We start from the raw sequence: 16,095 nt of genomic DNA on the forward strand, positions 1-16,095 counted from the left end.
CGCGCGCGCGTGTGTGTGTGCCTTGTCTTAAATGTATGCGTTAAGTATTCTTATTTATAATGAGGGTAAGTAATTTTATTTGAAATATATTTATAGAATTTATGAGATGGTAGGAAAAACTATAATCGTGTCAATATACAATATAATCTCGTTGGTTTTCAATACACGAACTTGTAGATTATATTAAGTAAGAAAAATAAGATTACATTGCAAAATGTGACGTACATGTAAATTTTCTGTTTGTTATCCCCTTAAATTTTATAAATATAATTCTGGACAGTTATTAAGTCGCTCTCATTATAATTTTTTTATCTAAAAATTAGATGAAATCAATTTAATGAAATATGATATCATTACTCTATTAATATTTAATTTCAGCATTCTTCCAACACAAAGGAAATAATCATGTAGTAAAGAATTAAAGTTGTATGTTTTTGTTCAAATTTTTCAACATATTTAAAATAAATTTTTTTAAATGAGAATTTCATTATAAATTCTGTGTTAATTACGTACGTCTTAAAATTTTGAATATATTGAGTATTGTATTGAATTGTCATTGATTTGTGACTAGCTAGTCTCTAAATTCTTTGGAGTGGAATCTCATTTTGAAGAGTGAAAATTGAGCTAATCTTGAAAAAATTGGCTCAATTTTTAAGTTTTAAGAGTGAGAGAAATTTCACTCATTAGTGAAATTCATTCTAAAAGTTTTAGAGAGTAAATAAGGTTTTACTTACAGTCTCCAAGTTTAATAAGCTAAAGCACCCTAACGTTACTTAACTTAGTATAATTAAGCCAAGCCAATTTTCGTTGAAGACAGATTAAGTTTAAATCCATTAGACAGTTTAAGATTGATGGACTAATGCGCCTCTTTCATACGTATCACGTCTTATATTGCTTTATTTAATTTTTATTTTATGTAGTTTTAGCTTGAAACCAAGAAGTTCCGAAAGCACTCCTGAAAGTGCTGACAGAAGCACCACTTTAGTAATAGTGTACAAATATGGATTAGCTGACAGCCCAGAGATTTTGAACGGACTCTCTAATTCCTGTAAAATATCCATTTAAATTAATTTATTTATTTATATTGATTTTTCAATGAATTTGTAAAAATACATACCTTAATCAAGTCAGCCGCTAATTTCAATACACTATTTGCAACCATAAGTTCTTCTTTTTTATGTGGCTTTTGCTCAATTTGTAAATATAAGTTGATCTAAAAATTTTATTGAAAAATAAGACAGATTTCAAAAAACTTTCTGAAATAAAAGTTTAAATATATTATTACAAAGTCTACCTGTTCAGTTATCAAAACTGAAAGATTTCTGTACTTTTTGTTGATTTTTGTTCCTAACGTCATAAACCGCAATATAAATATTCCAAGCGAGAAGCTCCAGAATAATGCTTCGACATTATATCGTGAGTGTAAATTTTCGAGATCCTAAAATAAGATTTACATTATCAAAAGAAATAAAAAATAAAAATAGATATTGAAAAAACAAAATGTACTTACTTTAATTAGTTCCAAACTTACGAATGACAGCAATAATAATGTTATAATAAATATTGCTGAAACAATTACGTCTACAGATCGCTGCGGGCCTCTTCGCTACAATACAAAATTACATAATGCAAGACATATAAGAATTTTTAAACTATATATAAACACGTATATTTAATATTCTTACCTTCAAGTAAGATCTGACACTTAGCCATGTCTTTATATTGCGCACTTTATTCAAACGAAAATGCGGTAAATCGGATTTTCGCGCGCGTCTGGATGATGTCAAATGAGAGAATAATTTCGCATACAAAAGTCTCTGCTTGTATGTTCGTTCTGCTACTGCCAGCAAGAAAAACAGACAACATGACAACATAAATCGTTCAAACATTGAAATTAGCACCACCGTTCGTTCCCTAAGAAAAGAGTTATTTAAAAAAGTTATTAATCCATAAATATTTAAAAATGTAAACATAAGAAATATTCTCTTACCAAAAAGTATTTCCAAATGAAATACCAATTATTCTACACAAGACATCGGTGTATGTTTCCAAGTTTATCTGAATCATATCACTTGGTAATAGACTAACAGACGCGTTACCAATATTATCTGATCCTATATGATCACTCAACCGTTTTATTGACGGTATTAGACATAATGCAATACTAAGTATCAGACCACCGTAAAAATAATTCATGCCCTCTGGCATGGATTCGACTCTGGCAATTATTGCTGAACTAATATCAAGCACTGATAATTCAGCCTTTTTTATATCACGCCGTGTCCAAATCGTGCACGAAACTAGAATCAGAATGATGCGAAGTAAGAATTATTAAATCTACATGTTTAATTTGTTAAACGTACAGTTGCTTCATGAATTAAATCTTTATTCGTATGGAAAATTTGCCATACTAACCACGATCAGACGATGTGCAAGTAGAATTAAATAATATCGAAGGTGGCAATTCAAATTCCCATGAGAAAGGATGCTCCACAAATTCTCCATAATTAAGATTAGTCTCGCTGGCTATATCAGATTCCCCGAGTTCTGAACTGTAATAATTTCGATTTATAAAAATTATGCTTTATTGAAATAATATACCTCATAATAAAACTCACCTGTAACTGCACTCATCACTATTAGTTGTTACTCCCATCCATTCCGTGGCAGAAGTTGTTGCCTCTGTGAGATGATGCGTTGTAGCTTCTTCACATTCGCCTTCTTCCTCGCTCTCGCACTGCTGTCGTGCTTCTCTTGATCTCAATATTTTTGATGAAATCTCTTTAGCCTTAAATTAATAAGAATATAAAAATCGATAAATTAATATAAGATAGATTAATATAAGATGCATAGATATAAATTTTTTAAATATCTTTTGTTCTTGATGAAGTTAAAGGATATTTAAGAATATTTAAAAAGAATAATATTTAAAAAAATTGGTCTACAAAGAAGACAAGCACAATAAAAAAAAATATAAATAGATAGAAATTTTGTTAAACTATAGATTTAGTAAATGAAGAGAAAAAAATAAATGAAACTTATAAGTGATAGTACCTTAATATTGCCATGATTATTGCTTTTGCTATCCATAAAATTGTCATCATTTTTTAATGGGTCAGGTGCTGCGTGGAAAGTGGAAAACGATGATTTAGCTATTACTCCATTTTATACCTTTCCAACAAAGATTAAAGCGTGTTAGCGGTTCGGAAAGCAACCCCAAACAAAAACAAATAGAAAAAAAAAATTACTTTTATTTAGTGTTATAAATTGTAAAATTAGATAAATTATTAAATATGCATTTAAAGTTACTTTTAAAAATTTATGCATTTATAAAGTGCGTATCTAATAATGAATAAAGCATGTTTAATAATGAATAAGATTTATAATTATCTTTGCAAAATGTTAAATGTCTATAAATCATTTTACAAGCATATACTTGTAAATCAAACCTGAATTTTTTGATGAAATTTGTTGACTAGTGCTGTCTTCTGACCATGACATATGATCTTTACTCTGTTGTATCAAACTCAATCGCGATTTATTTTCTTGCACCAGTGCTCGGCCTATCCCTTTGTCATTATCACTGGAAACATTCCCATTTAGACTTTCAAAACCATCATCATCCTGATGTATATTTGCTACATGTTCTTCTGGTACATTATCTGTTAAAAAGTGAAACATATATGTGTTACAAATATATAAAATATATAAATTTTCAATAAATAAATAATACTTTTTTTACCTTGCTGTTCATGATTAGTTGAACTTTCGTTTGCAGGGTCAGAATTTTCTCCGGTTGTATTTAGTGATTCTTTGTCATATACTACTTGAGCATTTGCAAGTTCCTATTACATCAGAAATTTTTAAATACGGTAGTTTGAAGAACATAAACTTGAAATTTGGATATTTACCTGAGATTGGCTAACAGTCGAAGAATTTTGGATTATCACTTTTTTAGCAAATCTTACTGCAGTGAATACTTCTTCGCTTCCTGTACTCACTTTCTCAGAAGCCATATCTTGAGAGGATTTTGAATCTTTATGTACACCTTTAGCAAAAATTTAAATATTATAAAAATGAATATTTTTTGTTTTTATGCATACTTACGTAAATTCTGTCTAGGCCTCGATTTTCCATTTCTGCACCTAATGTGTCGAGAGCGTCTTGTTATTCGTTGTCTAGACTGATTATATGTCATAGTAGGACCTGAATGTGTCGATACAATATGGGAATGAACAGTACACAAAACAAACATCATAACAACAGGTACTAATACTTCTGACATTGATACAATCTGTAAACAAATGTGACAGTCAAGATGGATAGCAATGCAACACACAGTTTAGAAAATCAGAACAACTTATCATACTTCTGTCTCATTTTCCCTGTTTGTATAAACATAATACAGGCATATGTTGATCGTTTGCAAGCTATACAGTAACAAGAAAAGCACAAAGATGCGATAACTCGTTTGCTGTATCCACCACTTTCTGTACAATGGAAGGAACAAGAGTCGCTGAAATGCTAGACAAGCTACTGTCAATAAACCATGCTTTGGCTTGGCTTTTGGAAATGAAGATCCTATACATTATTAAATCATGAATGAATATACATGCCTATCAAGGCAAATACTATAATATATTTAAATATACATACATATATGTATATTTGTATATACATACAAGGTGTCTGATAAGATAGTTGAAAGGGTTCGTAGACAGACTAAACTGAGGAAAATCCTCTACCATTCTAAAAAAAATTCTTAGAACTCTATAAGAAGAAAATAAATAATTTTCGTCTCTTGCAGTTTTTCTGTAAAGTTGATAGTATTTAAGTAAAAAATTATTGAAAACCAATTTTCGACAATTTTTAGTAATTAATATCTTGTTAATTTATTGTGAAAATTGCAAAATGATAGAGGACTTTCCATCTCAATTTACTCTGTTCTACATGTCTACAAATTCTGTCAGAACAATTATCAGACACTCTGTATGTGTATGTGTATATATACAACTGTAAGTTACATCTTTGCATACCACGAACGAGATCTACGTCAATCAGTTCTGTCTTAAGTTTCGTTGTCCTCATTGGAATATGTGTAAGTCCATCAAGAATATGTTGTTCTATGGTTCTCTCCCATTGTTGCTTATCATATGTTCCAATCTTTTTTTGATACCTGAAAAAATTTATTACTTACTATTCTAATTATCATTCCTATCTGTATTTCCTTGTTGTTACTTTCCAATCAACATTAACATCCAAATTAAACATCCCAATTCGAGAAGTTATATTGTTGATAAATATCAAATTTTATGATAATAAAACAAATTTGATATGACCAATTTCTTACCAATGCACTAGTTCGTTGAGACCCATATGGATTAAACGCATTAGCATATGCAGCTTGCAATAATGCCTTTTGGTTGCAACGAAAATACAACAGCTCGTGAAAAAATGGAATACTACAACTTTTCACAAATTCTTTACACGGACAGTTGCAAGACAGTCAAAGGTGATATCGTCATATCATATTGTATCGTATCCAAGTGCGATGTGTCGAAATTTTCATGCTTATTCAGCATTCGTCCATGAATAGGATGATCTTATTAATTTCGCATCATCACCTTAGACAAGTCGAACTTGATAGCAAGATGGAACGATTTGTCGCACAACAAAGCACAATTCATGAACCTATGTGGACAGGGCATACATCGAGGCATAATCGCCTGATTTGGATCCTAGACACTACCAGCATCCTAAACGAAGGACAAAGGTGGCGATATCGTTATCGCGATTCGTGATTTCCTTTGAATGAACATTATGGAGCAACGATTTTAGGTGGCGGCACCGACAATATTTGTAGTTTGTAGGCAGAGAAAAACCTGAGAGAGACTATGCCAGCCTTTTTCCTGTTACCGTCAAAATCGCCCGTACACTACCGCCAGTACAGCCATTTTCAGTTTGGGAATTAAGTAACTATATATATTTTCTGACACTATCGATAAAATCGTATCGTCGAAAGTAGACGTTTGAATAAAATAATTATTCAAATCATTTTATTTAACAATGATTTAAAAATAATCATTTTAAAATAATTGTCAAATAAAATGATTTGAAAACAAGCAAAAAAAGATTAATTACATATTCTATAAAATAATTGTATAAAATGATTCTATAAAAAAATTCTATAAAATATTTCTATAAAATAATTATGTATTCTCTAAAGTAATTGTATATATTCTCTAAAATAATTATATACTTTTTTTAAAAATCTTAGCAAAAATAAATTTGTAGAAAATATTAAAATAATTTTTAAGTAACTCTCCTTTTATTTAAATTAGATAATGCAATAAAGAATAATATTTAAAAATTTATTGCAAAATATTTTATTAGCAAAATATAATAAAATAATTAGACATAGAAATAAAAAAATAAATTAAAGATAAATTAAAGATACACTTACCTGCAAAGTTAAACACCAATTAAGTTAATTCATGCTAATTTAATCAAATCGCTATTTCAATGTAGATTAACTTTAATCTCGGTTTAATATACTCCTTTTGTAATCTTTGAAATGAGAAAAAAATAAAAAGTAAATTAAATAAAAATTAAAATTAATCGATTTAAGTAGAATGTGATAGAAATTGAAACAAACGAGTTTCCTTCGATTGCTTTCAATGCCTTGTTTTATGTCTAATGAATTATAAAGACAAAATGAGACAGAATGATGATTATATGCGCTTAAAAAGCGTGAGTCAAACAGCTAATGTCTTTAACAATTACGCATAATTATGTTAGGGTGTTCCTAAACTCATGGAAGGAAGACTACGCATTTAAAGAGCCGGAAAACAACATAACCTGTAAAATGCATATTTTGAAAAGCGAATTACGAATATTATATACAAATTCGTTAAGAATATAAAAACAGTAAATAGTTACAAGTTTGAATCATTCTGTGCTATATAATTTTGGGACAGAATTGGAAGCTACTATACAGTCGGATCATCTGGACAGAATATAACAAAAAGGAATATAGCAAAATATGATGCTTTTATTAAAAAGATAAAAGGAGGATACGATTATTAATTCATGATTCTGTATTATATACATAACATCTTCAGATTTAAAAAATGGAAAATATTACTGTTAATTGGTATCTGCATTCTTGCTTTAAGAATCAACGTTATTTTACAAAGTTTATATCCTTCTGTAACACAGTTGACTGAGCTACACAAGTGTCCAGCATGTTATGGCGTTTCTGCATGTCATAACATTCACAAAATAGATCTCTTGTGGAACGATGTTAATGCGATAATTTCTCATTTGTTTGGCGTTAAAAATGTATTTTTTGGAACGTATAATCAAAGTAAAGTGGTCCTAAAAAAATTGGCACATTCTTCTGAATTAAAAGCGCTTGATGTTACATTATGCAATGAACTCCATTTGGGATATCCCTGTTCTAATGTTCCATTAGACAGATATAAAGCAGATTTTTATAATCTTATTAGAAAAATAATTACTTCTGATTTTTCCAAGGATGATACAAGTCGATTAAGACTTTGTCCAACAATCAGACATTTAGATGATCTATTCTACAATGTTCATCTTAATAATAAACACATTGATCCCACACAATATCTAATTAATCTCTGGACATTGGTTTCGATAAATCCAGAGCCATTAATACTTCAGGTAAATTATAATATATAAAAGTATATAGAAACTATATAGTTTATTTTAATTATAGGATTTGTTAGATAATGTTAGATTATGTTTTGATTAGAAAGATTGAATACAATTATATATTATATATATATATTATATATATATATATCTAAATGCTTCTTTTAGATATTATCTGCTGAAAATGGATGGCCTGTGCCAAGATATTTCGGAGCTTGCGGTCGGATTATTATTGAAGAATACGTTGGGTTACCGCTGTCTGATTATTATGACAAATCTTGGATTCAAAGAGTAAAAATAGCTTCAAGCCTTTTAAATGCTGCTTATTTGTTTACCTTCAAAAACGAAATGTTTGGTTTTTATTTAACGGATATATCGGCTGATAATATTGCTGTTGACCATGAAAATGTAGCAAAATTTATTGATTTAGAGAATATTATTATTGTTGACAAAAACATTTCTCAAGGTAATAAAAATTTTCTTATTATAAAGACATTTATGAAATAAGCCAGTGAATATTACACTGCATTTGTATGATATTAAAATTTATAGAATTTATTAAACGAAAGGACTGGCAGAAAATACATAGTACAATATACTTCCATTGTCCTAATTGTTTTGCATTTTCTTCCAAGGATATTTGTAATCATCATTTAAGTGACCATAATTATTATGCAATTTGCCAGGTAGTTACTATTTTATTTATACATAATTATAGGCAGATATATTAAGTATCTTTATATATATATATATATATATATATATATATATACACATACACATACACACACTGTATATTAATATTAAATATATTTAGAAAAGTGTATGTGATTGCAGCTTCTATTAAATTCAGGAAATGAAAATCCATTTCCTGGTGGATTTCTTCACGATGTTCCTACTAATATTGAGCAGCAATATCCGGACATTGAGGATTTATTGCAACAATGTGCCGTTCCTCGGACTACTAATTCTAGAATATTTTTTGGTCATCGACTAAAGGTATTATTGGATACGATTTTAGACGAAATACCTCAACATTAATATATCATAAAGTAGCTTGTTATATTAGTTTAAGAAATTTTTTTAATAATGATGTTATTGTGTTGAATATTTTTTCTTACTCTTGTATGTATATTGAATTGTGTATCTTACTTTTTTTAAAATCTTTTCTAAAGAATATTGTATGTATATTTTTGATATTAATTTATAATTTAATATTACGTTACGAATTACTTCAATAATGTTAATGAAGTTGTATATAAAAATGGTATGTAATTTTAATTAAAAAGATGAATAAAACTACATTACTTGATTTGTTTCTTTGGCATCTATTAATATTCATAATAATAATTGATATAGGGAGTGATGTGTAATGTAATTTCGAACATGGTATTCTGAATAAAATAAGATTTGAATCCAATTTTTGAAGTTTAAGTTTGACTTTTTTTTGTTTATCCTTTAGCATCCTCTATACAGTGAGAGGATCACTAAACTTAAACCTTGAAAACTGGATTAAAATTTTACTTATTTTGTTTCGAAATTATACCTTATCCTATCTGTGTTTGCAGAGACAGTGCAAAGTAATGTTAATAAATAAAAAAATTTTTATATATTTTAATTTATATAGAAAAAGTTTCGATATATACAATTGTATATAATATAAATAGTAATAATAAAAAATACTTTACATTACAAGATAGTTTCACGTGCGTCATATTCGATTAAGACATTTAATAAATTTATTATTTATATTTTACAACCTTATTTTAACGTATATTGACTAGACAATTATAATACAATTGCCTAAGATTACTGATTCGTTTAAGTAATGAACGTGTACCAGGATGATCCATATTTGTAGGTAAAATAAAATTGTTTTTTTTTTTTCAAAATTTTTTAAGGCTGTTCAGATGCCAAATGCGAATTTCCCAAATGCCATCCAAGTGTCATTTTATTCTTGTTGTTCATCAAATGTTAAACAAGAATAATATGATTGCATTCTGAACATTTCCTAAATAGTACCCTATTATGAAAGAAAATTTTCTGTTTTCTTTCCATTGTAATGTGTACATAATGTACCTACATAATGTAAAAATTAGTTTATAATCTGATAACTAATTAATATCAATTAAAAATTAATATCAATTAAAAGTTTATATAATTTTTAATTAATTATTTGTTATGTTTATCAAAAAGAAAGTTGTGGGTATGGACTAAAATACAAGTTTCCAAACATTTAAAAATCTTATTTTGCCATGTGCGTGAATTATTATTTTCCTAAGAACTCAAGAAAAAAATTGTATATTTGTCAGTCTTATTAATGTCATGTCAAGTTTTTTTATGTGATGGCCTCATATAAATTTACTTTGTTGTATTACCAGGTGACAGTTTCTGAACTTTTTCCTTTAATAACGCAATCTCTTCTTGCAACCCTTGAATTGTGTCATCTTTAATGCGATTATCATTTTTTAAATCCACAATAGTATCTTTTAATCCATTTATTATTACATCTTTGTCGTCATCAAATTCCTTCAGAAGTTGATTTGTCGATGGTCGTTCGGAAGGATCCTTTCGCACCATTTGTTGGACCAATCGTGTCTAAGTAAAAGTACATACACAATTTAGATTTAAACCCTCATTCTGTAACTCTTAATGACAATAATGATATTGTTACATTGTCTTAGCACAGGTTTTGTACATGACAAGAAAGCTGTACAATGACAATATAATGATATTGTTAAAAGTTATATAGAATAGGAGCCTGAATAAATATCAAACATATATAATATAAAATATAATAAATAATTTAATGTATTTAAAATTCACCCATTTGTGTCGCTTGAAAACTTCTGGTACTGTATCATTCTTTAAAGAGCTGATTATAGAACTTAACTCCATTTGAGTTTTTATTGGAATTAATAGCTCGGTGAGAACGATTCCTATACTATAGATATCACTCTGCAAAAAAAGAACATATATTATAATGCAAAACATATATTCAAATATGTAATACTTTATATCCATTAGTATTTTTTTCTTTTTTAATTACCTGTCGATCACACTTTCCCTCTAGTTGTTCTGGTGCTGCATACAAATGAGTACCAATTACGGAATCATGCTTTTCTTTTTGTAATGGACAAGCTAAACCGAAATCACCTAATTGAATCTGAAGCTGTCCAGTTGTCGAAATAAATATATTACTTGGCTGTAAAATATAAATATATTCTTGGCTGTAAAATGTAATCATATTTCGGAAGAGGTTTATGATAATGAAGATATGTGCATTTTTACCTTTATATCGTGATGTACAACTTTTTGGGAATGCATATAGTTGACTCCACAAAGTATCTGTTGAAATATTACTTTAACTATTGGTTCAGGTGTTACACTTATTTTACCGCGCAGCCAATGCTCGAGTGTTTGTTCACACAAAGCCATTTGAATGTATAAAATCACGTGCGGTCGATTCTGTTGACCCAAAATACATGACAAATATTAAAATTTATTATATTTACCAATATACTTTCAATATCCACTTTTATCTTAAAACAAAATATTTATATACTTAATAAGCAGCGCTGACAATAAGAATTAAACTAGTTTTAAACAATAATTAATGTTTCAAATATTTAAACAGATTTCCATTGTTTTACTATGGACATAACAAGATTCTCATTTCTAACCAATGAATTTTCGTTTTAATAATTGACGTATTGTCAATTTTTATTTATTGATGTACATTATAAGTTGTTAAAATTTACACAGTCTCTTATCATAATTATTAATTTATTGCTATTTCATTCTCATTAGTTATTTAGAATAATTTTGATTTAATGAAATTTGTTACATATAAGAATTGATGAATACCAAATAAAGGTCAAAAATATTGTTCTTTATTAATAGAGTAATAAAAAAGTTATTATGTTATTGCTCTTTTCTGGCCACTTTCTTTTTTACATTTGCTTTGCAAAAAAGGAGCTGATACATATCTCCTAATTACGTTTATATACTTACTTTTTTAGAAGTGTACATACATACTTCTTGACTAGATTCTATGTCCGCAATGGCTTGATCTAGATTTTCACTATTATTACTATTTCGAAAAGACACTACATCTGAATAAGATTCGTTAGTACATTCTTCTATGTCACTTTTCTCAACAATTTCCTCTCCTGTGGTGTCAACCGACGAATTAAGTTCCTCAAATCTTTGACTAATAGTGCTGCGATTAAAAATACTATCACTAGAATTCCCATATACTTCATTTTGCTTTTTCTTTTTATCTGTATACATATCAATTGTAGAAGATGCTTTAGATAGCATATTTTGCTCATTTAGACATATTTTACTACTACTATTAAAATTCAAATCATTTTTGTTATCGAATAAATTATTGATGGACTGCGGACTATATGACCTCGTTTCTTTTCGATAATATTTCGATATATGTGACCTATATGAATTTTGATCTATAGACGACGAAATATTGGACGATGACAACGGTTCCATCCAAGCCGCATTGTAGGAAACAATATTAGTATGTTTTAATTTAGCTAATGTCCATACTTCATTTAGTTGCTGCTTGATAGTCTCTATATGATCAATGGGCATAATTATTTTTTTAATCGCATATTCGATGCCGTCGAGACGATGTTGTGCTTTATAAACTTCGCCAAAACCTCCACGAGCAATGAAGCATATTTCGCGAAATTCGTCGCGATAACGGAATTTCGGTGTTATGAATCTGTGTAAGAATGTGAATAATCAATGTGACGTTATAATACACTCTTCGTAAAAAAATGTTGCGCACAGGTCTAGATTATTATTTAAAATAAAATAAAATAAATAAAGATATAGCAAAATAATACAGGACTTTCCATTTTTTTCTCAATAAGATCTATGAGAAAGAAATCAGTTAATGCGGACCTTAAGTCTTAAATATTTCAGAGTGAATTTATATACATATTCAATTCTGCAAATTGCGCGCCAAAATCTTTTTCGGGCTTGAAATCATTGAACAGAACTAATATGTAATATCACATATTAAATTGACAAACAATAATTTTTGAAACTAATAAGCCTCTTAAAATTTAATAATTTGATACTAATTTAAGCATTTTAAAAACTATAAATAAATTAATCGGCCGGGATCCAAATTCGGATCTCCTGTATTCCGCGCGGATATCCTCACCATTTGCAATGAATTAAATTATTTAGTTTTAAGATGCTTAAATTAATATCAAGTTATTGATATTCTTTTAAAATGCTTATTAGCATAAAAAATTAATATTAAAAAAACTCTGAGAAAAAAGTTACAGAAATTAGCGTTGTTATTAATGCGCATAAAATTATATATCAAAAAAACATTTAATGTATCACCATTAGAAGATATAAATTTAAGAAAATCGTATGACATCATATATGTAACAAACTCGGCCACTTACAGGCCATCTTCAGCGCAAATATTGAAGACATCTCTCGTAACAATAAATTAATTAACTTGATCCGTTATGTCTCATTGGCAGTCGAATTCAAATCCATAAGAGGATGTTTATTCCACAGCTAATTAATTAGAAGGCTGAATGGTAATAAAAATTATTAAATTGCTTATCAATTTAAGATGATATTACTACTAGTTTGCATTTCAAGTTTGCAAAAGATTTTAGCGCGCGGTTTGCAGAATTGAATATAAATATTAATTTATCGAAAGAATATTAATTCAGTCAAAACGTCTCTCTAATGAATATAATTATTATGTACTATTATTAAATCGACATTTTAAATAACTAACGTTTTTCACATTGACAGTGCAGGCTTATATGCTCGTTATTAATTATTATTGAATTAATTCATTTTGAAATATTTAAGCACTAAGATCTGCTTTAACGAAAATAGGTTTATTTTTCTTGATTTACTTTTCTCGTCGGTCTAATATAAATTGTAATTGTTGATCTACGAGAAAAGTTTGACATGTCGAAGTTGTGTTGACCCCGTTATCGAGAAAACAATCCCAACGTCTACATCTGTGCGTAACATTTTTTGTCAAAGAATATATTACAAGATTTAAAAAGACATATTGTATAAAATGTTGCAATACCTTGGTATAGCTATAGACAGAGCATTTTCACTTTCAAGCTCACCACGAGCGACTCTAAGCATGCGATACAAAGCATTTTGATATTGTCCTCTTAGCATTTCGAATTCCGGCGTATTATAGGTGTCGTTAATTAATTGCAAATGATGTAGTTTATCACAGATCGCTATAAAATAAATATTGTTGTGTACAAAACAAATGTCTTGACAAAAATATTTCTACATGTTAATAGTAATATTTAAAGAGGAGGATTACTATAATATAATTTATTTCTGCGAACTTTATCCTCTTCTAACAGATTACATAATTGTCGTAGGAGTGATGCAATTAAGATGCCAGTGGGTTGAGTTATTTGCTGTTCTTGTGGCGCAATTGATCTGTTTTCGTTTTCATTAATATCGTCCAGACAAAACGTTGACCTCATGTTGTTATTTAAGCCTAAATAAACCAAGATTTGTAAATTTCAGATATGTATCTCAGTTTTAGGAAATTACAAAAATGTTCATTTGAATGTAACCGAAAATAATGCAATGTATATAAAAAAAATGTGATCACAAAGTTGTGTTCATTAAATCATTAATAGCGTGTATTTATAAAAATATAAACTCTGCAGTATTAGAGTTAAGTTTTGTTATCTTATTAAATATTAAAAATAATGACATTTTTTTTAAATGACCATCTCTAGCTTTGATTCAAGTTTTAAGAAGCTTTGGAAACATCAAGCATTTTCTTATGAATATTCTATCAGGTAGCCAATAGAGCGACCTTTAATTTACTAAATAATGAAAATTTTTAAAAATCTATAAAGTGTTTTTTAGTATTTAATTAAATATAACTAATACTTCAGAGTTTGCTTTATTTTAAATATATATTATTATAGTATAACTATAGAGAACAACGATATATTACAGTAACATAGATTTAAAGAAACGAACTGTAAAATTAATATTCTCTACATGTAATAAACTGACATTTTGTAGTTTAAATAAATCTTTAATGTCATTTTAACAGCAAAATGACTTCTTTAATATTATTTTGATGTAAAAATGAGAAAGAGTTTGTTAATTGAGTAATGACTTATCACACAAAATTTTGTGGCCACTTTTTTGTCACCTTGTACATAAAACTATGGATACTGAAACACTACTACTGTATCTATTGATAATTTAAAATTTTTATAACTTAAACATTACAAAAATGTCCATTTTAATTCTTAAATATAAAGAATGATGCAACATATGATATACCTATTATTATGGCAAAAAAATTAGAAAACAATTATTATCAATAAACATTTTTGTAAGATATCTTTTCTTCTTTCGCACTGAAATAAATTCGTCATTTTAAAAAAGATTCTACATTAAGAACTTAAAATTTTTCCTTATTGTTAGAACATTTTTTATATATTAAAATCTATTTTCCGTATTTCGTAAAAATTTCAAAATAATACATTTTGAATATTTAAACATACCGAACATAAAAAGTCACTTAATCCTACATTTCGGAAGATAATATTACATCAAATGTTTGAAAAAGAGCGCCAGATTGAGCACAATATAGCGTTATGCATACACATATATACCTTGATCAAACGTGGTTATGGTCGTCAGAGCATCCCAAGGATGATTCGTTTGCTCCGTCATTCCACAATCGGAGAATTCCGATTCTCTTCTTTCACGCTGCATAACGCCGGTGAGAACGGACTGACGTGGACGACACTGACTGTCAGCTCCGAGATTCCATCGGTTCCACCTGCCGAACTGTAAACGCTGTGAACCGATAATTGGCGGTTAACGCTCGGTTACTCTGTAAATGTTCCGCGTACTTGCCTACCTTCCCCGAAATCCCGTCTCGGCCACCACGTTCAGACAACGTTCAATTGGACGAGTGGACGCTAAAATCCGCGAACATCGAAGCGATGCGATGCGCGAATCTGTGAATTTTGACATTGCGAGATAAGTACCGGAAGAAAGGTTTGAACGTTCGAACGTTCTGGAAGTATTTGTTAATATTTTTGTCACGCGCACTAGGCTAGTAGGCACACAGAGATGGTTTGATAAGTCAGGCCAAGTCAGACGCGCAGTTATTAGTTCGATCTTACAAATTCTTGATCCTTAATCCTGTTTAATCCTGAGGTTTAAGAAATTACACAATACTACATTGGACTGCATGTACGTCATCATCAATTTTGTTTAGTAATATTCGTAATTATTAACTATATAGTGATGTCTAATGATAATTAAACTAAGATTTATAACATCAGTTAATAATTACGGATACTACTAAATTCGATTGTGAATTGTGACGTGTATAAATAA

General features: G+C 28.7%; 3 protein-coding genes across 5 annotated transcripts; 1 reads left to right on the plus strand and 2 right to left on the minus strand.

Annotated features, from left to right (window-relative positions):
* Window positions 1-504: 504 nt before the first annotated feature.
* On the minus strand, window positions 505-5,865 carry LOC108751904 (putative homeodomain transcription factor). The gene is made up of 16 exons (XM_018492390.1): window positions 5,351-5,865; window positions 5,037-5,176; window positions 4,370-4,581; window positions 4,108-4,294; window positions 3,912-4,048; window positions 3,743-3,845; window positions 3,450-3,662; window positions 3,055-3,122; window positions 2,619-2,788; window positions 2,416-2,552; window positions 1,991-2,300; window positions 1,686-1,914; window positions 1,511-1,606; window positions 1,295-1,438; window positions 1,118-1,213; window positions 505-1,046 (listed from the first exon to the last, which is right to left on the minus strand). The coding sequence occupies exons 1-16, from the start codon at window positions 5,395-5,397 to the stop codon at window positions 897-899; spliced, it is 2,439 nt and encodes an 812-aa protein (XP_018347892.1). The 5' UTR covers window positions 5,398-5,865; the 3' UTR covers window positions 505-896.
* Window positions 5,866-7,089: 1,224 nt separating this feature from the next.
* On the plus strand, window positions 7,090-8,724 carry LOC108751959 (deleted in autism protein 1 homolog). The gene is made up of 4 exons (XM_018492464.1): window positions 7,090-7,692; window positions 7,852-8,149; window positions 8,236-8,369; window positions 8,521-8,724. The coding sequence occupies exons 1-4, from the start codon at window positions 7,090-7,092 to the stop codon at window positions 8,722-8,724; spliced, it is 1,239 nt and encodes a 412-aa protein (XP_018347966.1).
* Window positions 8,725-9,890: 1,166 nt separating this feature from the next.
* LOC108751919 (interferon-induced, double-stranded RNA-activated protein kinase-like) lies at window positions 9,891-15,942 on the minus strand. 3 transcript variants are annotated; one of them, XM_018492406.1, is made up of 10 exons: window positions 15,805-15,942; window positions 15,611-15,710; window positions 15,360-15,546; window positions 14,033-14,215; window positions 13,781-13,943; window positions 11,698-12,427; window positions 10,975-11,151; window positions 10,733-10,888; window positions 10,510-10,641; window positions 9,891-10,281 (listed from the first exon to the last, which is right to left on the minus strand). In XM_018492406.1, the coding sequence occupies exons 3-10, from the start codon at window positions 15,460-15,462 to the stop codon at window positions 10,045-10,047; spliced, it is 1,881 nt and encodes a 626-aa protein (XP_018347908.1). In that variant the 5' UTR covers window positions 15,463-15,546; window positions 15,611-15,710; window positions 15,805-15,942; the 3' UTR covers window positions 9,891-10,044. The 3 variants fall into 3 exon arrangements, with proteins under 3 accessions (XP_018347908.1, XP_018347909.1, XP_018347907.1); XM_018492407.1 differs by having other exon boundaries at window positions 15,360-15,537; window positions 15,611-15,942; XM_018492405.1 differs by having other exon boundaries at window positions 15,611-15,942.
* Window positions 15,943-16,095: the final 153 nt, after the last annotated feature.

Source organism: Trachymyrmex septentrionalis, unplaced genomic scaffold, assembly GCF_001594115.1.
Source record: "Trachymyrmex septentrionalis isolate Tsep2-gDNA-1 unplaced genomic scaffold, Tsep1.0 scaffold53, whole genome shotgun sequence".
In the NCBI taxonomy this organism is placed as follows: Eukaryota; Metazoa; Arthropoda; class Insecta; order Hymenoptera; family Formicidae; genus Trachymyrmex; species Trachymyrmex septentrionalis.